The sequence below is a fragment of the Ambystoma mexicanum genome, chromosome 1q (genome assembly GCF_040938575.1).
Source record: "Ambystoma mexicanum isolate Mex_15411 chromosome 1q, UKY_AmexF1_1, whole genome shotgun sequence".
NCBI lineage: Eukaryota > Metazoa > Chordata > Amphibia > Caudata > Ambystomatidae > Ambystoma > Ambystoma mexicanum.
In genome coordinates, this window is record NC_090922.1 from 1,033,723,531 (window position 1) to 1,033,751,382 (window position 27,852).

General features: G+C 41.3%; 1 protein-coding gene across 1 annotated transcript in view; it reads right to left on the bottom strand.

Moving 5' to 3' along the window:
• Nucleotides 1-27,852, bottom strand: part of LOC138540775 (vitellogenin-A2-like) — a 111,637-nt gene that overhangs the window by 14,096 nt on the left and 69,689 nt on the right. Inside the window, exons 26-27 of the mRNA XM_069641709.1 lie at nucleotides 2,624-2,836; nucleotides 2,370-2,512 (exon numbers count right to left, since the gene is read on the bottom strand). Coding sequence (XP_069497810.1) covers nucleotides 2,370-2,512; nucleotides 2,624-2,836 — 356 coding nt within the window. The remainder of the gene's footprint in view (nucleotides 1-2,369; nucleotides 2,513-2,623; nucleotides 2,837-27,852) is intronic.

A 27,852-nucleotide genomic window follows, 5' to 3' on the forward strand; every position in this document is an offset into this window, starting at 1 on the left:
CCAACTTTAGGCTACTGGCCATGCTGGATTCTTGCTCTAAGATTTTTGCTTCTTTGCTTTTGAGGAGGCTGAATACTTGCGCTGAATCAAGCTGCTGACTAAATAAATTCTAAACTAGCTTTCGAAAGTCCCATAGCACAGTGCTCAATACTTGTGTTCTGCAATACTTTGCAGCAGAAACACCTACTAGCCAAAGGAAACTGTACCTGTGCTATGTGGATTCTGCAAGGCATTCAACACAATCTCTCGGCCTCTACTCTGGAAAAAACGGTGTTGTTGGGGCCTCGACCCCTCTCTCTCATGGCTCATCAAGGCTTTATACCAGGACACTAGGGTGAATTAGGAGGGTGACATCTCATCTAAGTGCACAGCAAATGTCAGGCTCAAGCAGGGGTGCCCATTTGGTGCCATTGCTATACAATTTATATATCGCTGATTTGGACGAAACTCTGAGGGAGATTCGCCACTTTCTACCTCGGATCGGAACTGTGCCCTCCCCATGGCTGATGTATGGGGATGATACTGACCTTATGGACTGTACTCAGATTGGACACCAGCCCTCTAGAGTTACGCCATCGCCAATAAACTTGTCATTAATGCCACTAAAACTCAGATAATTACATTCGGGCATTCGGTCCCCAGCTCAGTCCCAGGAGGCCTTCTGTTTAGAATTGGGATTGCAGTCATTAAGAGCTAACTGGTGTGTGAAATGCTTCAGACTGTATATTGCCCTGACTACTGCCCTTAACAACGGTCAAACACTTGCAAGACATTTCTCCGAAAGCTTTCGAGCTTCATGTTCCAACTCATTCCTGCTGGCACTAAAGACAACGCAACATGGGAATTTTAGTAACATCAACTTGGAGGTGGAAATCAGCTCGGCCCTGTCAGTATGATCGGCTCTGACGTGCCTAACAAGCTGAGAATGAAAACACAAGTTTGGGATACAGCATGTACCATCGCTCACCTTGTGGAGAAAAAAGACATGCGGAGTACAGCAGCCAGGGCTTTCTGCATAATAAACCCTGCACCTATGTAAGGAAGACTTTTTAGTAGAGACCTGCAGAGATTCGTGAGTTATCTGCGTTTTAACATACTGCCAATTTACGAATATACACAGGCATGAGTAAGGTCCCTTACGACAAGAGGTACTGCAGATTATGTAAAACAGTGGTCGAGACAACCAGACATTTACTGACACAGTGCCCCAACCTAACCGAGCAATACCACAAGGGCTACCATGCCTTACTACTGCAAACAGATAATTTGCAGGGAGAGCAATTTTGGAGCGCACTGATAGGGGCCACCTCACTGGTGATCACCAGTGCCGCATACCATATATGGAAGGAGGCACTAAAAAAGTTGGGAGAGGCATTCATTATTTTCCTGGACTAAGTTTTCTATGGAAATTAGGAAGCAGGACAGTGGTCTCTTCCTTTTTGCTCTTCACCACTTCCATTTATCTTTCTTTTCCAAGGTATTATATAAGTGTATCAATTTGAGAACTGTTTATTGCAGTGTTATGTATTAATAAGTTGTTTTTATTGTATTTTCATTTCTTTTTTACAATGTATTTGTGCTTAAGTATGTGATTCTTTCTAACCAAAAAACACAATCAAAAATAATAATAATAATAATAATACTTCTCAGGTATACACAGTTTAACTTATAGGATCGATAGCAATAGATTAACTCTTTCCTTTGGAAATGTAATGTTCCTGAACGAGCACGAATTACTTGGCAAGCATGTAGGCTCAAAGCTAGAGCAGCTATAACAGGAAATGGAGCTAACTGTAATGAACACAACATATGGTAGACACTTGTGATTGTTTTAGTTATCTAAGTATAGTTTGGACTATGCAGACCTGGTTTGTAGATTCGATTTCTCTCTTTTAGAACCAAGTAAACACATCTGTATTTAGAGAGTCCTAAGCACATGGTTAACTACTTCATGGAAGTATTGACCTAAAATAAGATGCTTTGCAAAAATGAACACTATGACAATGAAGACTACATACATATCTGCTAAGGAATATCTACGATTAAATGGCATTTCTTTTGTATGACACCCCTCAAAATCATTAATGCCAAACCTACACAATAACTCAGCGTGGACTTCAGCCTCCACCTCTTTCACAGGATGCAAGAAACCGCTTGTACCCGTAGATTGGCTGCCTGCTGCCTATCACCTCTTTACATGGTTACTCGCATCCCAACACCGCACTGTAGAAAACTGCTATCTATATTTCCTGTATGTCCACATGTTTGTGAGTCTGTATTTTCACCCCACTACCTTGTAGTCAATGTTGTGAGGTCAATATGCATATTTAAACTGGATAACAATAAGCTCATTCATGAAAACATGTTACCATTTTCCAGCTGATTTCAGTTTGGAAGGGATTCTTGGCCACTCTACTTTCACCCTCAGGCCTGGCTGACTGCCGAAGTGACCAGTTTCAGCCTTTGCAGCTATTTTGTAGTCCTGGCAATTCTGGCCCCATTTCAGATAAGCCTAAATGATAAGGTAAAAAGCACAATTCAGTAAATTGAAACTATAAAAGGGGTGACATTTGACTCCTGTCCATGACTTTTGTTTCTGCCAGACCTTCCCTTTCTGCCTCACCTGAGCCTCATGAGAGTTGACCACAACAGCATTAGCGCAGGCTCGCCACCTACTGGCGCTAGCGATTTCCACCACGTAGGCCTGGATCTGGGGTTTGGAGGCATGGTAGTCGGCATATATGATCACCTGGTACCCCTGCTTCTTGTTGTCATTTCTCACAGCCTGAGCAGTAATTGCCAACACCGGGGGCTGCTTGTCTCCCATAAATGCAGGCTAAAGTGAGGAAACAAACATGAAGGAGGCAATGAAAATGGATGCTCCACAACACTCTGCACTGGCTCGTTTGGCTGGTCTGGCCATGTGGCAAATTCAACGGCACCACCTTTGCGCTTTATTAATCCTAAGGCTAAAAAACACTCTCTTCTTTCACCCTCTATCCATCGTCCCAATATGTCTTCTTAGATGCCTTTTATGTACATTTTGTGGGTCTATACGACCCAGGCGGTAAGTACGCCAACTTTACCACCATGGTGTAAACTATGTTTACACCATGGTGTGTGGCGGATTTACCGCCCCATTCCAAGGTGAGTGGGGAGGTAAATCCCCATTTCCCATTTACCCTTCCCATTCCCATTTTTGGCCCATAGGGCATAATGGGAGTGGGGAAGGCACTAATTACGCCACTGTAAATTACGGTGGCGTAATTAGCACCAAGGCGGTTTAGCGCCATGGATTTTAGCTAAAAGCAGCCGTTAAAATCAGAATCAGGCGTCAAGGGTTAACGACGGCGTTAACCCTTAACGCCTGAGTTGTAATGAGGCCCTTTGTCATGATTAAAGTGTGCCTACTGTCTGTTTAAACATGTGTATATTTGATGGATTATTTACATGTAGTATATACAATGCTTAATGATGGATAACTACAATTTTCATTTTTTTAACAAGTTCTCACTTAATTGGGTCTCTCACTACTCAGCTCAAATCCATTTAGGGCCTGATTCACAGAGCGTTTTCCTATAGGAGTTTACCATTATAAAAGGCTTCTGTGAATCAGGCCTTTAGTCTTTCTTAACATGTTAAAAACATAGAAGGATGCGTCTATTATAAAAAGAGAAACTTTCATAGACATTAGCATATAAAATCAGGTAGGTATTCCCTTTTTAAAAAAGCAAGTGAAAACAAATGTTTACACTTAATGTAAATATTGAATAGCAAAATAAATAAGATAATTTGCTGATTTAAAGGAGAGTTCCGGGACTTTTTTTTTATTGTCCCTACGGGTCGGCCATGTGTTTGTAAGCATAAATCGGTAGATCGTAGGAAACTTTCCTATGGACCTTACCCGACTTTTCGCCCATTATCGCACTCGAAATCAGCCTCCATTTTGTGATAATCCTATCATTTCGCCGCATCGACCTGGCTCACCTGCCTTTGCGGCACTAAATCAAATCCCCCGCCCCTGAGCCTGACATCAGCAGACGCGTACTGCCCATTTCAAGCACGTCTCGTGTCAACAATCGCTGCGCCTCAGCTATTGACGTGTTGCCATGGAAATGGCAGGACGCCTCTTTCCCCAATAAGTATAAACAGACCGTTTCACAACATACAGCAGCAGATTTTCGATTCCATTACTCTCTCTGTGTTACTTTGAGTATTCTGTGACTCCTTTCAGTGCTCTGGTCAGCTACCTTCGCCGCTTGTAGCCCGTGTGAACACCTGTACCATCTCTGTAAATTATTTTACTATCTTTACCGCACAATGGCCACAATAATGCCGTATATGTACGAGCCCGAGTACACCGAGGAGGAACTACTGGAAAGGCAAGCACGCGAAAACGATGGGGATTCGGATGGCAGTTGGGAGGACCAGTCAACGGATGAAGAGCCTGGACCATGTCGCATGGACGGCGTCTCCACCTGGTGCACGTGCAATCGGTGCGAGCTAATGCCAACTGAGGAGGAGAACTGCTGCTGCCGTGAAAATTCCGGGTGCTTGGCCTACATTTCGGAAAGCGAGCAAAGTCTGCAGGAAGGCGAGCAAAGTCCGCAATGCATCACCGAGCTGCCAGAGTTCAGGGAAGCCTGCCTCTCACGGACAGTGTTGAGGATGATGATGGTGCTTATGCACGAACTTCGTGGCACTGTTCGTCCGCGTAATCCGAGTAACGAGTAAGTATACTCTGTTTGTGATGTCAGTGATGCCACCACTATTTCATGGTCATCTCCCACATATAAAATTACATTTACATATCATTCGAACGCATGTAAATTGGTTCCATATAGTGCATTTTCTAGATATAATTTTTTTCTAAGAAAAATGACATGTGTTACCTGAATCGACATTGATAAGAAAGTTTGGTCAGTTTAATACAGTTTGCATCTTTTTTTTTCACAGGTGGTACAGGCTGGTGGCCTATCGTTGCTTCACTTGGTGGCTTCACGGGAGGCTCGGACACCGCGTTCGGAGAGTAATACCTGCCTGTGCGGTACTTGCCATTAGACAACATTTCCCCAGTGACAGTGGACAATACCGCGGATTTTCCCTCGATGTGCTGCAACCTCAACTTTACAATGTGTAATGTTTATTATTTATGTTTAATTAAAATCTAAAATAAAGCCCAACATATATTTTAACAATGGTTGTTTTGATTTTTTAAATGAATCTAGTGTGTCTCCGTTGAATAGCCTTCCAGTGCCTTGTCTTGTCACACCACATGTCTCCGGCCAGCATCCTCCCTCACGCTGGCCGCACACCTTCAATCCACATAACCGTTGAACCCATATATGCAGCAGTCATACATATATTATTTTGTGGGTTGGCATCAAGCGTTGGCAATAAAAAGCTGTTGGATTTTATTGATACAAAACATGGTTATAGGTAAATAATAAATATGGTTGATCATAATAAATCCTCTTTTTGGGCACCGGGTACAGAGATGACCCCCATATATTCTCCTGGGAGGGTGAGGTATTTATAAACTCACCCCCCTGCCTTCCATGTAGTAGATCCTGCAGCCATCCTCTTACATTCAGTTAGATGGCCTCTCCTTGGTGAGGCCCTGCGGCAAACGGGTCTTGTCTGCACGACCACCGCCCCAATCCACCCCCGCCCTATCAAAGGCAGTTCGCACCGGGGTACTTGTGCTGGCAAGTGGAGCTGTCAGGGAGCGATAAAGGCCAAGAGGTGCCAAAGACCATGTACACTTCAAAGTGGTCTATAGAGCATGGGTTGTTGTTCCCATGTCTACCTCCAGACCCCGTGTCTCCTGCCAAGCATCCCCCCTCACGCTGGACGGCCCCCTGCAATCCACATAAGTGTGTCTCCATTCACGAGTCTTCCTGTGTCTTGTCTGCACGACCACCGCCCCAATCCACCCCCCGCCCTATCAAAGGCAGTTCGCACCGGGGTACTTGTGCTGGCAAGTGGAGCTGTCAGGGAGCGATAAAGGCCAAGAGGTGCCAAAGACCATGTACACTTCAAAGTGGTCTATAGAGCATGGGTTGTTGTTCCCATGTCTACCTCCAGACCCCGTGTCTCCTGCCAAGCATCCCCCCTCACGCTGGACGGCCCCCTGCAATCCACATAAGTGTGTCTCCATTCACGAGTCTTCCTGTGTCTTGTCTGCACGACCACCGCCCCAATCCACCCCCCGCCCTATCAAAGGCAGTTCGCACCGGGGTACTTGTGCTGGCAAGTGGAGCTGTCAGGGAGCGATAAAGGCCAAGAGGTGCCAAAGACCATGTACACTTCAAAGTAGTCTATAGAGCATGGGTTGTTGTTCCCATGTCTACCTCCAGACCCCGTGTCTCCTGCCAAGCATCCCCCCACACGCTGGACGGCCCCCTGCAAACCGCATAATGCCACGACATATACACGTCATTCATTCACAAACACACCCCTGTTTCGAATTCTTTATAACCCACTTCATATTTCTAATGAGAACTTCTTTGCGCTTTGCTAGTCAACCCGTGAAGGTGCTGGTTATCTGCTCTTCGTCTCTGTGAACTTCCGTGACCACTTTGAGCAAACTCGTCAGTTTGCAACCTGTGAACTGGTCCCTGTTCTACGACAAGAAACTACTCTGATCCCTGCATCCAACTGTTTGTTCGTCAAGGTAAGTCCATGTACCATAATCATTTTGCGCCCAATTTTTTAATTTATATCTATTTGCTAGTAGTCATCAAATTGCATCCATGTTTTCTTTTCGTTCTCGACAGTACATGCAAGGAACTAGTCACATGTTCTGAGTTTAGTCAAATTACTTTTTCTATTTTTTGAAAGTTATTGAAATACTTATCCGCATGTGAATAACGTGTATAGTTCCAAGAACCAAAACGGACCTTGCATTGAACCTTTTATGTGTCATTTAATGTTTTAACACATTGGTATTCATAGAGAATTGTTGATCTTTACTTTTCAGAACTTTCCATAATGCCTGCCTGTTCCATTGGCGGTTGCCCTTCGAAGACCCATAACAAATCTGAAGGTACTATAATGCATGTTTTCCCTAAGACAATAGATCAGATAAGAGAATGGGTCCGATATTGCGGATATCCAGCCTCTGAGATAGAAAGTAGAGTCCTAGAAGTCTTTGCGGACAAGAGGGGTGATCGATACCGCATCTGCAGCAGGCACTTTAGCCCAGACATGTACTCCACATCATTGCTAATAAAGAAGAAAACACCGCGAGCGAGGCGAAAATTGCTCTCAACCGCTATTCCCACTCTATTCGTCCACATCCCTCCACTGGTGAGTCAAGTTTACGTATTTATCTCTCGGCATTGCGGTAGTGTGTAGCATTAGCTAACAATAATTTCCCCATTTATGTATCCACTCAATATGAAGGCGGAAGATTCTCCATCCGTGTCGTTATTGCAGTCATCAGCCACTTCAAGCGCCTATCGGGTAATCTTACTTAGCTATTCTGACACTGACTTGTTTTAGGCATGTAAATCAATAGTTTTAATTGATCGTGTAATTATTTTACCTAATGGTACACCACAGTACTCGTCCTCTAGTCTTTGTTTTCAGTTATAATTATTGTTATCCAAAATAATGCAAGTACTGTCTTTCAGGGAGATGCTGAGGAGTCCAACGCATTGACGACAACCGTAGATGTCACTCAGATGCTCGAGGTACGTTTCCGGACAGTTCCATCGATGGAGATCATCAGATCTTGCATTCTTGTAGCGTGATTGTTACACACAATGTTTCTTTCGTTTTTAGCCATTGGTATGTCCTTCTGTCGTCGCCCTCCTATGTGTCTTCTTTTTTCAATATTGTGTTCATTACTAATGAAAGTCCTATGTTTCAGGGAGTCGATGGAGCATTAGTCCAAGAAGAAGGGGGAGCATGCAGTTACGGGTCGGCGCAACAGCTTGCAGAAGTGTGCACCGCAGTTACAGCGTCCCTTGATGTTCTTATGCATTTCGAGGTATGGATACTGACAGATCAATCATGCGAGATCAAATGACGTGATTACATCCGCTATACTTCCTTCTTTATTAACGCAAGTACTATGTTTCAGGGAGCTGACGGAGCTTCTTCAACAAGAACATCACCCCTAGTAGTTGATGCAGATCTCTGGGTGGTGACACTTCCAACGATGGAGCAAATCGAATCATATTTAGATATCCATTATTTATTTTAGACAACTGATCATTTGTGCATGTCTATTTAGATGAGCCGTTGACGCCTGCAGAAAGTTTATGTTCTTTTAAACAAAATAGAAAACCATACTAATGCAATTACTGTGTTTCAGGGAGTTGCTGAAGCGTCATCTTCAATAATATCATCAATGGAAGTCTATGCGGAGCCCGAGGTATGGATCTTGACAGTTCAATCTAACTAGATCAACAATGCGTGAACTATTGTCGTTTGAATGTTCTACACAATGCGTTCATTCGTGTTTTGTTATTGAGATGTACGTATGGGTATTGGTCCCCAAGTACATTTTGTGTTTTCAATATTATTATACATACTAATGAAAGTTCTATGTTTCAGGGAGTCGATGGAGCCTCAGTGAGTGATGGATGTGCTTATCATGAAAATATAGTCGTTGCAGCGCGAGAGGAAGTGGAGACATGCACACACGAGTCGGAGCAACAGCATCCAGATGTTGAAGTTCGAGGCAAGAAAGTTTCAAAGAAAAGAAAGCAAAAGAAGGTTAGTGTCCTGTTCACTATATTATGTTGTCTTTCACTGTCAATAGTTCAATACTGTAAGTTGTGTTTAAACTGAACATCCCTTTTCTAATCTGTCCTCTAGTTGCGAGTGGGTGTAAGAACTAGATCTACACAGACAGTGAAGCGAACGAGAGATGTTGCTTGTCAAACCTTTTGGCAGGGACTTGAGACTGGAGATGCATCGTGCCAATGGGAAGAATATGAAGTGATTGACAACGGAGCTATACCACCACCAGCCATTGATAGTGAATGTCCTCCTGGTAGTTTGGATGCAGTCGGAGATCAATTCACAGAATCCACACCCGCAAAAAATAAGAGCGCGCGAAAGTTGAAGACATTGTTTTTTTCTCCCATCTCCGGACAAGGAACAGATGTTGCAATGGAAGAGAATGAAGTGGACGACAATGAAACACCATCAATATCACTCAGCATAGCGGAAGACGATATCAGAGATTGTACCTTTCATGCGAGTGACATGTCCTCAACGTTACAGGCCGAACCAGCTGGGATGCAGAGTGACAGTATAAGGAAAGAGGCCAAATTCATTGTATTCGATAGCTGTTTGATGGATATTATTATGATGATGAAATGTGGGCATTGGGTTGGTGGGGAAGTATGTGGGGAGCCATTGATTAATGTGACTCGTGCAATTCGAGGCACTAACCTTAAAATACATGCCACCTGTACACAATATCATCCGTTCGCATGGTCTGCACAACCCATGCTGGGGCAACTGCCAGCAGGCAATCTACTTTGTGCAGCGGCCGCACTTTTTAGTGGTTCAAGTTTTAAAAAGTTACAGTATTTCTTTCAGTTTGTGGGAATCCATTTCATTGCGAAAAGTCAGTTCTACAAATACCAAACCGATTATCTATTTCCAGCCATCAGCGAAGCTTGGAGAATGGAAAAAATGTCAATGGAAAGTACATTCGCGGGCAAACGCTTCAGGCTAGCCGGTGATGGACAGTGCGACAGCCCAGGATTTTCAGCCAAGTACTGCACCTACCACTTTCAGGACATGGAAAGTAAGAAAATTGTGAGTTCGGTGGTCGTGCAGGTGTCACAAAGTACATCCTCAGTGGCCATGGAGAAAGTTGGCTTTGTAGCATCATTGCAAGAACTACAATCGCGGGGAATGGTGATCGACCTGATAGCCACGGACAGACACGTTTCAATTGCCAAGACAATGAGAGAAGAGTACAAAAATATAAATCACCAATTTGACGTATGGCATCTTGCAAAAACAATCAATAAAAAATTGTCGGCTGCAGGAAAAAAAAAAGATATGCAAGGTATTTCACAGTGGTCCAAGTCAATCAGCAACCATCTTTGGTGGAGCTCAAAAACATGTGAAGGGTCGTTGGAAATTCTACTGGAAAAATGGCGGTCAGTAATGTTGCACTGTAGCAACGTACATCGATGGTCGACAAATGAGCATTTCCACAAATGTGAACATGGCCATTTGTCCACAGAGGAGGCACGGAAGAAGAAGTGGTTGATTCCTTCATCACCCACTCACAAGGCCATTGAAAAGATTGTATTTGATAAAACTATAACAAGAGATTTGAGGGGACTCACGGAATTCTGCCACACAGGAGATTTGGAGGTGTTCCACAATATGTGCCTAAAGTACAGGCCCAAAAGATTGCATTTTGGCATGGAAGGCATGATAAATCGGACTCTTCTAGCGGTCTTGGCACATAACCATAATGTTGGCCGTCAACAAAGTAGGACGACCGGAACTTTAGGGACGCTTCGCTACAATAAGGCCTTCACTAAAAGAAGTAAACAATGGGTGATCAAACCAGTGTTTGAGGATATGCAATATGAGTTTATTGAGAGACTTATCGTAGATGTCCTCGATAGGCACATACATGGAGTGGTGAACGAACCTATGCAGGGGACAACTGCATTGCCACCCAACATTGCCTCTGTTCCATGTCCACCTAAAGCAGAGCTCATTGAGAAATACACATCACGGTTTAAATGATTGTAATTTGATTGTCTGTTCTCTCGAGTCTCCTCATGTTGCAGGCCCATTGCAATTAAACCAAACAGTAATATAAATCATTTTTACAAAAATTATAGAATGTTTCCGTATTACAAACACATGGCCGACCCATAGGGACAATAAAAAAAAAGGCACGCAGACAAGATGTCCCTAAAACTAACTGCAGCTAACTAGAAATGTGTGCTCGCTCAAAGTGAAGGTCAGCTGCTTTGATGTTTTGCTCGGGTGGCGGAACGGCCCACGACCCAATATAAGGTTCTATTGTGATTTGACCTTGACAGGCCGGGACCATCCTGAAAGACTAAGAAAAGATAATGAATAAAATTTCAGAAACGAAACGATGAGCCACGTTCATTAGAAGAAGTAACGTCGGCAAAGAAGGAGTGGTGTTTCGGGTCTGCCCTACACAGAGACACAATGGAAAATGCAAATATAATGTAAGTAACTTTTGATGAGTTTATACCGCAATTTCATTACTATACAGTGGCTTTAAAGACGGGTTCAGTTGTACTTGTTCGTTCTATGTGGCATATTGTTTTCTACCGCGCACTATCTTGAGGAGAAACATCTGCTTTTACTGAAGCACCTCAAAACCTTCCTCTTTGCTTCTGCTTTCTCTCTCCCTCTCCCCTGCTACAACTGGTCCACTGTCTGCGACCTCGGTCCTGGGCCCTTCCACTCTCCACCTGCACTGCCTCCCTGTCAACCCCTGCACTGGGGGACTGTCTCAGTATCCTACAGCCCCCCCTTCCCAGCACTTGTTCTGCACTTACCTTGCACTTGCCACCAGCTGGCCCTATTTATTTATTATTTTATGCTACTTACCTTGTACTCCACTCCCCCCCCCTCCATGCCTCGCCACGCCTTTAAACACTTGTGTACACCCAGTAGCGCTGTCCTCGCTATGAAATGAATAATTTTAATAAGGATCTGATGGTGAGACTAATTTCATTTTTTATGTTTTTAGGTACATCATTCACTACTGTCTGTGTCACGAGTACCAGACACCGGCGGACGGCTTCTACAGCCGCCAGTTGCTTCTCCGCGTGAACAACGTTACCACCCTGACCATTTTATGGGACGATCGCCAAGTACAAGTATGCCCTTACGCGGTACTAACGGTTAGATGCAACATACCTACCGTTGTGGTGGCCTAGTGCCTCGTTGTTGGAACAGCCATGCGATTATCAGTGCGACCGAAGAGCTTATTTTTATCGTAAACCAACACCCTGTGTACTGCACACGAACATCGCTTCCCTTAAGACGAACTAATTTGGATCGAGAGCAAATAAAAATGCAAATCGCTGAATATTCTCTAAACATTTGATGTCAAATAAATGTACTTTACCACATTTACAATCTTGCGGTTTGATTTCAAAGTACAGTTTCATATTCCGAATTGTGGCGCGCTGTATTGTGAGCTGATCTGTGTTGATTTCCGGGGTCTGTGTGGAGTCGCGTAGAAGACGCCTGGGCGCGTTTGCCTACGCAACTCAGTCACGTCACGGATAGAGGCGGGGAATATGAATGTTTTGATAAAGTCTGTTTCAGGGGCGGGGGATTTGATTTAGTGCCGCAAAGGCAGGTGAGCCAGGTCGATGCGGCGAAATGATAGGATTATCACAAAATGGAGGCTGATTTCGAGTGCGATAATGGGCGAAAAGTCGGGTAAGGTCCATAGGAAAGTTTCCTACGATCTACCGATTTATGCTTACAAACACATGGCCGACCCGTAGGGACAATAAAAAAAAAGTCCCGGAACTCTCCTTTAAGTATCCCACCAAATATTCCAAAGTATTGCAAAATTATTAATATCCCTTCAATGCAATAGCCTTTGCCCTGATAGATAATATTTTCTGTAGTTCAATTTGCACCAAACATTTTCCTTTTTGCTTGTATCAACCTTATTAAGGAAAGTTCAATTAAACGAAGGACTGCCACACTTGATGCCAATAGACCCAGTTTAACACATTTCCTTCTGTCGTACTGTAATGGCAGTCTGAGTAATGGTGTTGGGTATCTCTCCCTAGAAATGCTACTGCTTCCAGATCGCTGGTCCTGTTCCACACCTTATTTGCAAAATGTACCAATAGGATTAAGCCCAAAAGGATCTGGACCATTGTTACAGTACTACAAGAATTAAACCCTCTACTGACTGTTCTCCACCATATTACCTAATTTCTTCCCCTGAACGTGTGAATATGCCTAAATGCTGAATATAGGAAGCCGCCTTTTAAGCTTGTCAGAGTCTAAGGCCTACATTGAAGTGCAAAAGACTGATTTTATCAAATGCTGAACTTTCTTCCATGCCCTGTAATATCTCACAGTATTTTCTTTCTCAATTGGCACAACATTTAAATCTGGCTTCAAACGTGGCATCACATCATTATATTAGAGAGGTCGCTGAAAAGAGCGCCTGCACATCTTCGAAATAATGGCAAACAGGTAACACTCACCACAAAACTACCTCACACCATATCCAGATATTGTTGACATTATACATCATCTTGTTTTGAAAAACTGTTATTTTGCATTTGTCAAGTTTATCGTATCAGATCAACCAACTGAGCAAAAGTCTTTTATTTGTACCATTAATGTGGTCTTTGCCCGATTAAAGGTCATGATAAGGCCCATGTTGTTAAGTCCACTGTTAGCCTTACAAGAAGCAGTCATTTTCTATTTACTACTGACTAATGATCAGGTCATTTTCTAAACGATATTGATGTAGGACATGTATAGTATGTCGGCAACCAATCAAAGTTTTATCTATGAACACTCTACTGCCAGCACATGCCAACAACACAAGATATTTTGACCCCTGTTTGAGTGGATCCATCAGTTCCTGCCTCAAGCACTTTGACATGTCAACTACAACGACATGGGAGCCAGAATACATTTTAGGTCCCATGCTGTAAGGCCCCTCCTCTGAGTCTCACTAGTTGCAAGCTTTTCCCATTTACCCCGAATGTAATCGTAAAAGCCTGTCTTAACATACAAGGCACTGAGGTCTGTTAAGGTGCCTTGTACTGATCCTTTGTGATAGTAGTTTGTTCCATATGTTAAAGAGCTGAACAACATCCATCCTCCCTCACTCATAATATTCATATCTCAGCGATTATCTACAATTCACGTTAAAATCTATGCAGATCCAATGAAAAAAAAAGTCAGATCAAGTACTCCTTCAAGAGTTCTGCTATATTTCCACATATAAAATGCGTGCTTAATTTAAATCAATGAAAGTAACATTATCCTCCCTAAGTTATGAATGCCCGCAGCTTGAATTCATGCATGATTCAGGCCTTTTCCCCCATATTTGCAGTATGCTAAATAGCACTGGAGGGGCACCACACTAGACTCACTGCTTTCACAAACCCATTAAAGTGCCTTCAACTCAGGACAACAATACACAAACCAGAGAGAGTTTAAAAAGTGACATCTCTCTTCACTGTGGGAGGTTACCACAAGAAACTGTTGATCAAATGTCCTCACAACACTGCAACAACACATAAGCCGGAGCAACAGCACACGCGGACTGACACCGATCCAATACCCGCACCAAAGCTCAGCACCCGGTGTATACCGAGTTGAAACTACCAACATAACACCACTCCTCTCACTATCTTACTCCCTCTTCACCTTACTAACCCATCCCACCTTATCGTTTACAGATCCACCAGAGCTCCTGGGGACCAATTCCGTTGGTGACAATGTGCGGTACAAATACTTTTAACATTTAACATTTAAAATACTTGAAAGCACTGTTCCACTGTCTTTAATGTTCTTATACACAAGCGAGTTGTAATACTAGAGCCCAGTAGTAAAAAGAATTGGGTCGGACCATTTACTTGCAATAAAACATTACCAGTGATTAACAAAATGCAGGCACAAAACACCTCACACTTACAGAGGTACACACTGTGACAAACTAGGATATATTCCAGTGGAAAATTCTAATGGTCACTGTGACACTAATACTTGGACCCCTGAAAACACGCTGCACCTGCCAATGAACAATGGTTCTAGAAATATTTCTCCTCACTCGACCGCCAATCCAATGCTCCAATATCAGGAAAGTGAACTAGAAGGCCTTGATTCCGAATTAGTAGGCTGCATCTCTCCTACTCTAACCCTTGAAGGGCCACACTAGCAACATAGTCACCTTGTCGCTGTGGCATCAAGCTGCTGCTCTCTGCACATACTTTCACATTTTTGCTGCTTCACAAATTTAATTAGTTTAGTGTAATAAAGAAATATGTTCTTTCAAGGAAAACCTTTTTTGGCAATATTTCCAATTCTTTTCAAAAGTACTCTCTGAATCTAATGTGTTGCTATAGGCACATTATTTGTGAGTCATCTGGTACTAAGAGGTGACTATTTGAACAACTGAGATACTTTATAATAGATTGAGAGTGCGTTCTGCTTCATAATGTTCAATATAAAGTTGCACATTTGGGATATGTGTTGGGATTAAACTCAGTAGTGGTGATCCAATATGAGGATAACACTAATGTAATTGGATCGTTGACACAATTGTAAAAAAATGTGTTTAGGTTTGTTCATGTTTTCACTGATGTTGCTTGTGTCTAAAGAAAGAACTTGGCACATTTACTTAAAAAACATCAGATGCATTGAGGAGTCTGTTCATTATGTTTGAGAATTGAGACTATGACCCATGTAACAAGTTTGCCGGTATCCTGTCGGTAATTCCCCTGGGATACCAGAAAACTGACCTGCCGTTTCCGCCTCCTGATATCCAGGAATTACAGGGATATTACAGGTGGTAGAAAGTCCCATAGGAATCCAAGGAGGGGATTGCCAGTATTTCCGGCACCAGTAATACCAGTGCTGTAAATACCAGCTCTTTCTTGCCAGTGGGTGCCTGTTTTAACTCCAGCTCTTAACTTGAGGTAAATCAAGGAACACCCACTGGCAAACCTGTAGCTTGCTGGTCCAGGAAAAGTTCTGGTCTCTTTTACCAGCATTTTTCTCTGACCGGCAAACTTGTAATGAGGGCCTAGCGTTAACACAGCAAATCAATCTTTCAGGTTTTTCTTATAATACATGTACTATAGGTAATGAATTTTGTGTAATTGAGGATGGACACTAATATTTCAAGTTCATATTAGTGACAATTTGTGTTTGAATCCTTTGCAACTTAATTTTACTGGAGGATTTACTAAACCTAACTGGAACCCTGATGAAGACAAGGGAGGAATGCACTGGAAGTGATACTGAGCTGCAACTAGAGCATAAATGGACATGAATGATTTCTGCGACCAAGGATTCTTTCACCTCCCAGACGTTGAAACACGTGCCAATGTTCAATAGATATAGCTATGCAAACAAGATATAATCAAAACTAAAGTTTTTTGTGCCAATCAGAAGTTGCATTTGTTAGAAATGTTTTCATCACAAAATACATTTGGAATTGTTCCTTTTAAAATAAAAAAAGGATTCAAAATGGGTTCCCAGAATTAAAAAAAAAAACAGTAAATGCAGCTTTCAAATAAAATATCATCAAAATTAAGAGCTTTTTGTGTCAATCAGAAGTTGTTTATGTTAGAAATTGTTTCATCACACAATGGCTTTTGGAATTGTTCCTTTTCAACAAAATGGGATGGAAAATTTGGAAAATTGATTAATGGAGTTCAAATATAGTTTCCCAATAATATATTAATCACATCAATGTTTGTAGAATTCTTATGGTCATCATGCATTGTTACTGTAATACAGTGAATCACATTTATATTTGCGGCATGCATTTTCATTGCCTCAGGATTATGTTGGGTCTTTCCTTGATATTTGTCACAAATACATAACAGCATAAGTGTAATGCCAGGAACAGGCTGTACCCGTCCAGCAGCCAAACCCATTGGACATTTCTAAAGTCACACACTTTAAACAATATGGAAAACAAAAAATTCACACACTTGAACACAAACTTTTGAGATTATTTTTAAGTATGTAATGGTATATATCAAACCAATTTAAGTAAACACATTACTCGAAAAGCACCCTGAGCACCATGATTGCATATCATTAGACAGTTTTTTTTTTATAATTACTTGTCCTGAACCCACATGCAGCTAGCAGCAAAGAGATCTCATACCATTCCAGAGATCTTGCCCAAAGAAGTGCTAGTTCTTCCAAAGTCCAAAGACATTGAATCACTGAATCTGCCAAAGTGAAACCCTCTTCCTGTGTCCAAACTTGTTACATTATCAAGTGTTTGTCTTTTGCTATTCTATTCTTTTCACGACAGTCTGCATATTTTGTCAGGAAGGGAATACCTTACCCATTCCCCAAAACCACTCATGTGTCAAGGAGGTCCAGCTAGAATGACAAATTGCCTACAATTTCCCAGATTTGGAAAAGCATAAGGCATGGTTTGGGGTTCTACTTTGTTAGGAAAAACATTTACATATTTTTGAGCTAATCTTTAGTCTTCAGATATGTATGATTCCACTGCTGATCTATTTCCCTGATTTTAATTTCCATATCTTGTATCTGCAGAATCAAAGATAACTCTGAGTTTAATCAAAGACATTTTGGGAGCAATAATTCTTAATTTTCCTTATTTGTGCATGATGTGGTTTCGAGCACTCAAGTTGTCCTTCAACATTGTCAGCAGTGAAGAGGCCATAGAAGTTCTTATTATAATAAGCTGTGTGACATTCTTTATGGTTCGCTAGAATGGCCAAGAAGGTTATATCCCAGTGAGCTATTGCATAGAGCATTGGCACCCTTTTCGGCATTCCCAATGTAGACCTCTATAATAGCTTGTCAAGCCAGACATCACTGAAACCACTCCACAATTAGGCCCCGTATGAAATAGCATGACATATCTATTGTTTATATGCAATGCAGAGGCTGTAAGGAGTTAACTCCTTGTTGGCTATGCAGCATTGCAGTGCTGCCAATAGCTTGGTTGCAGTATTTTGGAACTGATTTAATGGTCATGTAGCATTAATTCCAGGTATTGACATTCTTGCATAACCATATTTGTTTTAATACTCTTTTGGAGTTGAAACACATGGTTTTGTTCATGTTCATGTCTAGGGCGTTTACATGAGAGTAGTTGCCTATCGTGTCAGTGTGCTATTCTAACCCAAACTTTGTGACTTTGAGCAAGACTAAATCAATTGCATAACCCAATTAGGAGATGTGACAGAAGCCAATCATTGGTGGAAATTATCTGTTTTCCTCCCAAGATTGGTCCAAGTCTGCCATGTTTAAATTAAACAAAAATGGACATAATAAAACAAATGCAAATTTCCAAAGACAAGGCAAATGATAAACAGAATGGCCATAAGAACTGTGAAAAACACTCATGTATGCAGGGGTGGAGTGGGAATAATTCTGAAAGTGGCCCCATATTACACAGTTTCAGCAAGCCCAACCCATTTCCTATGGGAATATTTGGAAATAACATAGGTTATCACACACACGACTCCCAGGGTGCAGAGGCCTTCCGGTAAATCTCCAGAGTTCCCTATGGGCCAGTCAAACCCTGCATGTATATGTAATTTAAAATTGGCTAATTCTACTGAAAAACCTTTCCTTTATTCATCAAAGGCAGATTTAAATAAAGAGATAAAGTACCCCAGACCATATGTTTTCATATTTATGCAGATACCTCAGAGTTCAGTAGCTTTCTAAAGGTACTCAGCCCACAGCCTTTCACCTCTATATGGCTGCAGGACACATCTGTGAAATCTAACCTACATATACCAAAAGTTTATGGTACTCTATCGCATGTCAAGACCTTGAAAGCATTTTGTGAGGGGTCGGGGAGATGATTCAATTATGCTATACAGCAATACATCTAGGAACTAAAACAGCCCCACAAAGCCAGACTCCTTTTGCTTTCACCCTTTTTCCTTATTCACCCCGCTCCACTGAAACCCACTGCTCATTACAATGGAGGCCAGAGCAACTTTTCAATAATTGGCTTAAAGTTCACTTACATGTTAAAGAGGGATACTCCATACCTGACCCAAACAGTCCCTCCGTTGTCACATAATAATGTCAATTTGTGTATATATATATACATATATTCAGTGAAAAATCATTGTTAAAGGGATGTTATGGTTAAGTTGCACCAGTAAAAACCTATGAAATTCAATGGAAAACATTGTTACAGGCACATTATGGTTACAGGAAAAACCTCAGAAATTCGCCAGTTATGGTAAGCTAAGCAACCATAACTCACGCCACCACCGTGCACTGCTAAGACTAACACCCAAGTACGCACATGCGTATCTCTTCCTCTGTCTCCTGGTAACACTGCCCCTATCCAGCATATGCAAAGAAACTTGTGACAAACTTTAAGTAGTTCGAGGCTCCCACCCACGTCCTACAGGTAGCTTTACAAATAAACATCCCACCTGCTATACCCTACAAAGACCCAGCTTGTCCCAATAGGATCAGCGCATTTGTGTCGCACTATTAATCAGTCCAGAGATCTCAACGGTATGCATAGGACACCTATGTACATGTGCACAAAGTATTCTGCCCAACACGCGTCCTGCGGACAGCCGTCCCACTCGAGAACATTTGCGACGTCAGCACTTACTGGTTCCACAGTAAGCTTTGTGAGCTCAAGTTGAGAAAAGAAGACTGAAAAGGATCTGGCAAAAAGATCTGTCGGCAGTCAATAAAGAACATTGGAATTGCGTTTATGCAAAATATAGAATGAGTATTAGAGAGGCTAAATCTAATTATTATGACGAGCTGAAAGAAGCCACACCAAACTCAATAGTAAACTCTTTATCATTCTTCACTTGGTAGAAAAACCTCAAGTGCTCTCCTCCCACATGTTCCATCGGAGGAGGACTGTGAATTGGTGCAAAGGGCTTTTTTCTGATAAAATACAGAAAGCTAGAGAGTCTATTATCTCAGCTAGGGAGGTTTCCAAGGAGGTCTCTTCATCTATAGCTGCAGAACTGAGACAGAAAGAACCAGTTAGTTTTAACTTTGAACCCATCACAGAAGAAGAGATGATTAAAGTGTTAACGAATATGAAACCCTCCTCGTGCACAGAAAATGTAATTCCCCAAAAATAATCTTCGAAAACAAGGACCTGTACACCCCAGTCCTGACAAAAATAATTAATGCTTCCTTTCAAGATGGCACAGTACCCCAATGCATCAAGAAAGTTACCATCACGCCCCTGGTCAAGAAACCTGGCTTAGATCCTACGGACCCTGACAATTTGCGCCCAATAACCAATACCAACTTTTTCCTGAAAATCATGGATAACATAGAAACAAATAAACTTCAATTACATGTTGAAGCTAACAACATTCTGCACGAGCAGCAGTCGGGTTTCCGTGCGGCACATAGCACGGAGACTGCTTTGCTTGATTTGCAGACGTGTATGCTATCCATTCTTGACAAGGGCAAGACAGGGATGTTAATGCTCCTGGGCAAGACAGGGATGTTAATGCTCCTGGATCTAAGTGCAGCCTTTGATCTGGTGGACCACCAACTACTACAGCAGGTCCTGGAAAAAATGGCAGGATGCTCCAAGGCGGCACTGGCCTGGCTTACATCTTTTTTGGCAGCCCGAGGAAGCAAGAGTCCATTGGGGAGAGTTCTCTAAGGCAGCCCATATAAGTGCTGGCGCGCACCACGGAAGCACCAGCAAGCACCGTTTACTGGCGGTAGACTCTCACTACTTTGTTGAAGCTTTTTGAGCCCGTATGAGCCCTCCTCGTATGCTGCGGCAAGCCCACGATCTGCACTGTGAGCAGGAGGAAGTCTTTGGCTGTAACACACGAGCTGCCTGGAGTAAGCGTCATTTGATCCCGCCCCTGAGTGTCCCCGCCCGATCCCTACATCTACCCATAGTGCAGCGCACCAGCGCGCGCACCACGGAAGCACCAGCAAGCACTGTTTACTGGCGGTAGACTCTCACTACTTTGTTGAAGCTGTTTGAGCCCGTATGAGCCCTCCTCGTATGCTGCGGCAAGCCCGCGATCTGCACTGTGAGCAGGAGGAAGTCTTTGGCTGTAACACACGAGCTGCCTGGAGGAGATTGCTTGCTGTTTCTCTTTTTTTCTCACGGACTCTATAGCATTACGGACTTTAACATCACAGACTCTTATGTACTGTCTTGATGTGTACTATGAACTACTTTAGCTTCGTCTAAATCATTGTTTCTCTATCCACAGTAAGTGTCATTTGATCCCGCCCCTGAGTGTCCCCGCCCGATCCCTACATCTACCCGTAGTGCAGCGCACCAGCGCGCACACCACGGAAGCACCAGCAAGCACTGTTTACTGTTAACTGTGAACAGTGCACGGTGCGAGGTACGGATAACCTATAGCTTCGTTAGCCCTGACATTAATACCTTGTTGGAGTATTCTTTTGGGTAATTGAACAAACTAAAAGTACACAGAGGTAAGAGTTCTGTTGGAGACATTTGACATTCTGGTGGTTTGTGGCTTAAAATGAAAGGCAAAAAAATGAAACCTAGTTGTATGTTGAAAGATCCGCGAGCTGAATTCTTTAATGCAGTCTCAACTCGGCAGGCTAGCCTTGCACGTGCAGCAGCCGTCCCCCTACCCCCTCCTTGTGAGGATGAGGATGAGTTACTGCTGTGCGCACAGGCATGCTCAAATCAGCTCAAGCTAAACAACGACCCGGAAAATAATGTTGTGCAAGGTAACGAATCGTCGCAATTCTTATTTGCGGAAGAGGTTGTAATTCACCCTCAGAAGGATATTTTGAAATCTTTCTGGGGCGAAATAGCCACAACCCAAATTGAATCCGAACTAGTAAATCAATCTTTGGACGACACTCCCACCATCTTTAAAACTGCAAACCTAGAGATATTTCAATGCAAAGGAAATGTAGACTGCACTGATAAAGGGGAAGAAATGATTGCTGAAGGGTTCGCGTTGGACAACTCCAATAATACTGATGTATGCACCTTGCTAGGAATATTCAATAGATTACTGCTGAATGAACTAAGAAAACACACTGATATATTGAATCAAATAAATACTTCCATAAATCAGGTACCTGCGAGCCTTAATGAGCTACTTCACAAGAACACTAGTAAAATATTATCAGTTCTAAACAAGAATAATATTGTTAAGCCTGGAACCGTAATTACCGAAAAATTTCAAACTGTTGACACAGGAAAGGCTCTTGTTGTTGAGGCTCTTACCATAGAAGACTCACAGAATGAGGCTAGTGTTGCCAAACCAGAAACAATGGTGAAAACTACTCTAGATGACAACTTGAGTAATGTAGCTATCTCACACCCTCTAGATATAATATCTAAGTTAAAATTGTCAAAAAAAGAGAAGAAAAAACAACAAACACTACTTAAAATTACAAATCAAAAGAAAAATCTAAGTAAAACATTGCGGAAATATCTAAGAGATGTGAACTTTAAAAACATAATAGATGAAGAAAGACAAGACTCAGTTGGTACTATTGAGATACTTAACGAGAAGGACAACTATAGAGCAAATGAAGTGTCAGGAACGGGAACTGTCATAGATTTAGTTGAAACGACAACTCAAAATGAGTATAGTGAAGCCGAAAAAACGTTAAAAAACAAATTAGAGATAGTAGAAATCGCCTCACAACTATCATCGTTAAAAACCGGTCTAGTTGTCATATTTGAAATATTTAAAGCAAATGCAGCAGGTATATGTAATGAAAACAAAAATAAATCTGGAGAAACAATGTCCAAACCAAAGAACGTACACAATCCTAACACCAAGCCCACTCTGGCAAAATCATCAAGTGGCCATGTTGCCACCTTGCAATTAAAACAACCTCACATAGCTGCTAATACTCTTCAAGAAGAAGTTGAGCAAGTGGTTGTTAAAGAGAACAATTTTAGCAATCTGTCTGATGACCTGGGTAGCATAGATTGCCCGCCTTCATCTGAAAGACATATAGATGAGGTGGAGACAATTGAAGGTCAGTCTTGCGATCAGACTACTAATGTTGGACATGGTCTTATCACCCCCCCTATAAAGCGGAACAGGATATTATTGGAAATGACAAGGGTGTGGAGAATGAACGTGTAGTCAAACAAGATGAAATCGCAATGATTGTCAAAAAGATACTAGACGATCAACTCAACAATAAGAAACACCTTTCCTTTGGAAATAAAACAAATTATGAATCAGGAAGGCAAACACAAAAGGAACACTAAAATGCAGGCTGGGCTAACAACAGATATGAGTTAAAAAATCCTGCCTTAAGGGAGATACCTAGCCTAATAATGACAACACTGTTTCCCGAAAGCAAACAAATTTCATTAAATCGTCCATACATTCTTTCTCTATTCTCTACGATTCCTTCGCTGACATTGGTTTCTTCGCATGATATAGTGCTGATAGATTTTCTTCATAAACAAAGATTAGATTATGTTCGTCTAGTAATTCCGTCTCCACTGGTTAGAGACACTTTGCTGAAAGAAGCTGAGACCCTGCAATTCAAAGGATTCGACATTTATCCATACTCATACATTGAGTCTAAACAAGATATTCCGAAAACACCAAATTATGCAGGGAGGAATTCTAGTAATGAATAAACCAAAACACATATAAATAATACTGAAGGCTTTGGTAGTGAAAAACAAGAGTGGAGAGGCTTGACTTTGGCTCTTAAAGATGCTATTTCATCATTGCAGGCGTTGACTGTACCGCTTTAGCATTCTTAACAAAACCTCAATTGCCTCCTGGAATTCTAGAGGTCATGCTCATCTATTAAGCCATACTGTGGTTACAGACTTGTTATCATCCTTTGAGTTGATTTTGTTGCAAGAAACATGGGCAACATCAGATTTTACCTGGGAAGATTATGACATCTGGCAATTAAATGCAAATAAAGGATTGAAAGGGAGGCCCATGGGAGGTTTGTTGACTGCTTGTAAACACACGCTTGAAGCTCGAAATGTCGAGACATGGTTGAACTTGAAATGTTTTCTTGCAGTAACTTGTACAATCAAAGTAGGAAGCAGTCTGTTCGATATGTGCATTGTAAACATATATTGGAATCCGCTGAAATTTGGTGTGTCTCAGCTAACTAAAGAACTATCAGAGATTACTGCTAAAATTGATGCATGGCGTGAAGTGAAAGTCAATGGATTGATTATGATGGCTGGCGACTTAAATGCAGATTGTAATATTGATAACAACGAAATTGATTCACTGATGTGTACTATAGATGTGGCTTCTAAGCAACCCAAAATTTGGAATGATAACGCAAAACTGAGGGGGGCTATTTGGATGAACTTTGCTGAGGTCATGGGACTAGTGCTACTACCAAACCACACTCAAACCTGGAATGCGAGAGGACATAGTTCAATAGTAGATTATTTTTTTGTCTCCGATGGTTTGGATGCATACATATCTAATTTAAAGGTAGAAGTAATGATAACCAGCGATCATAATCTCTTGTCGATTTACATAATGCACACCAATAAACCGGATGATGATGTATTTTATAATCCTGGCTTGATTGTAAATGCAAATGGTTCTCGGATACGTTGGTCGTATGCTAACACTAAGAGATTTACATCTGTCCTACTAAAACATCAAAAGAATATGTCTTACGAAGAATGTCAATATTATTATACACCAGCCTCCTTTTCAAACTATATTAGTAATGTGGCAATCTTGGCATGTGGTAAGAAGAAATTGATAAAGACTTCCTCTAACCACGCACATTCCTTTAACCTTGATATTCTAACACGTAAAAAACAGCTAAAACGAGACATACGAGATATTATAAAAACAACAGAAATTGGAAGTGAAAGAGAGAAAATGTTAAGAACCACTAAACAGCATTACAAGAACTGGCTAATAGCTAATAGAGTAGCAAGAGACCAAACGGATGGAGAAAATATGTTAGCGGCTATAAAAGGAAAAGACATTTCTACCTTTTGGCAGATGATTAATGGGACCCGGTTCTTGCAAAAAGAGATACTACTGACTTCGATTGGCGAACGAAATTGGAAATCCCACTTTGTAAAAATGTACGGCTAGGTCAATTATGATGTCAGAAAAACTCGTACAATAAAATCCACGTGGACAATGGATATATCTCCGAACAATGTTACGAAAATTATTATTAACTCAAAAAAATCGGCAGCACCAGGTCCTAATAATTTATCTAACCAAATATTAAAAATAAATCTACTGTTATGGGGCGACATCTTGCATGTGTTGTTTAATAATATTCTTGTAACCAATCAAATACCGAACTCATGGAGATTGGCGATATTGATTCCCATTTTTAAACATGGTGTCAAAACTTGACTCCTCTTCCCCTATCTCCTCCTCACCTGTGTCTTCTTGTATCTCCTCCAACTTTAATGCTTCTGTCTTCTTCCTGGTTCTTATGCTTTCCACTGGCCTCTTCTCCTTTTTCTGACGTAAGTAAGAACGCGCTCCATCGGTGGCCACCTTGATCTGGATGTTTTACAGATCTTGGGGAAACCCGAGGAGCATGCCTTCGTGCTGGGAAAAAGCCCAAAGGCAAAAAGAGAGAGATGTTAACCGTCCGTCTTCAGATGTGGTGAGTGTTTGGTAGTACCTTTCAATTGTCCTTTGGGAAGGGTACCAGAAAAGTCTCCAAAGATTCCTCCGATTAGATTAAGGAGGGGCTGAATAGAGGAAAACAGACTTCAGTTGTTCTCACAAAAAAAACGGAAAAGGAACCGCAACACCAGCAAAGAAAGAAAGAAACAGCTAAGAATAAAAGATAGAAGGTAGCGAGAAAGAAATAGAAAAATGTAAAGACTTCCAATACTCAGGAAGGCAGTAAATATAGAGAGAAAGGCTGAGAGAGATAGCCGAGATAGACACTTAAATGGAAATAGCGGCAGACACAAAAGGTGGTTAGCGCTACGTGTACGAACGAACAGCGAAACAGAACCAACCGTTACCTTACCTTAACCTGTAGACACCCACGTGAGGAGATAAAGGGGAAAAACATACAGAAAGGAGAGTAGGAGAGGTTAAACAGAGAAGAGGTTCTGAACTGCAAGTCGCCTTAGAGAAAGAACTGGCAGCGCACGTAACAAAGTTGATACAACGCGCCGAGCGCCAGAGTGCATTGTTGTTTATAGGTTCCAGCGGCCATGTTGGATAAAAACTAGACCGTCAACCTGGAACTATCAGAACCATGTTAGTGGTATTTCCATCTATGCATGAACTTCCAGGGCTGGTGCATGACACATGGTCCTAGATATGCCCCTGGAAGCTACAGACCAATAGCAATCTCTGATCCTGAATATAACATTTTTACATCCATTGTTTTGGAAGAACTAGATGGTTGGGCTACTAGTAACAACATATTGGATGCTAAACAAATAGGATTTAGCAATAATGTAGGTACGGACTGTGGAGGCCTGATTTTAAAAAGCCTCCAATCAAAAACGGCTAAGAACTCGGGCTATTAATATTTGTGGCCTCAATGGACCTTTCTAAAGCGTTCGATTGTGTTGACAGGCATATTTTATGGTCAATCCTTATAGATCTTTCAATTCCTAAACATTTATTAGAGATGATTATTGAGTTATACACTAACACCAAGATCAAGGTAAGACTCAACTCTGCATGGCGCCTCTCTTCCGAAATACCTATCCCTAATGGGCTGAGACAAGGCTGTAAGTTAGCCGCCATTTTATTTAACCTTTATGTCTCTAAGGCTGCCAAAGCAATATCGGGTAAAGGTTTGGTTCCACCAAAACTAGGTGAAACGGCAATAGAGTGGGTGGCATATGCTGATGATTTTTTATTACTAGATCGGACTAAAATCGGTCTGCAAAAATTGATCAATGCTTTTGTGTTTTACTGCTGGCTTACACCTAAAAATTAACGCAGAGAAAACGATTATTATAAGAATGGGAAAACCTAATAAAAAACAATCTTCCTCAACATGGTGTTGTGAGGGGAAACGATTAAAAAGTCAACCGGTTCTGAAATATCTAGGATACCATTTTATAGCAAATAGTATGATGCCAATAATTAAAAAACAGCTAGAAGTTAAAGCAGAAATAATAAAGCGTCAGATGTCAAAAATTGACGCCAAATATGGCAGATTCACTGCAACACCATTGAAACGCTTTTATACTATTTCGGGCATCCCTAAACTTACATATGGTCTAGAATTTTACGAACCTGAAAGCTCTGATTTCATGAAAAAAATCAAAAGAGATATGTGGAAAGGTGTGTTATTTTTCATCCCTAAAGGCGTTCCCATTCATGCAATTAGATATGAATTTGGTCTGCAATCCTTACATTCAATTATTATATGGAGAAAAATGTTGTTATGGAGGAAATGTTTGATGAATGATAGCTCATCTCTATATACGATTGCAGCAAAAGACTGATCTAACCCTGTTTCGTGTGAATTTAAAATCTGTAATTGATGAGTCACTATTGAATATAGGAGTAACTATAGAGATGTTGATAAGTAAACCGCAAAAAGTGAAACTTATACTTCAAAGTAATGATTGGCAAAAGACTTTGGACTCGGTCCGGCAATCTAAAACCCTTAATCAGATACACTCTTTTTGGAAATTTTATCCCGTGCTTGAGAATTATTTAGTGAAATACCCTTCTCGGAATTTTAGAAACTCTTTTATGAGGTTCCGTTTTGATATCTTGAAAACAAATAATATTTTAAAAAGATGGAACCTATTGAACGGTGAATGGATGTGGTGCAAATACTGTAAGGTAGAAAGGACCGAAGAACCTTTGAAGCACATACTACTACAATGTCCAACTCTTTTAAAACAAAGGATTTTATATTTCGAACAATTTGTTATGTATCTTCATGCAGTTGATACAGAATCCTTATGGTATCAAATCAGACATAATACATCGACTGTTTTAAAATTGAGAATTTTGGCGTTTTTAAAAAATGTCTGTGATTTATCTTAAACTATTATAATGAATTTTCATCTTATGTTCAAACCTTATATATAAATAAGAAATATCGGCTTAAACAAACTGACATATTTTGGGAATTTTAAGAATTCTTTTAAGGTCTACAGGATCGACTTTATATGAATTGTTTCTGATCCGTTTTGTAATTATTATTGTTTTCATGATT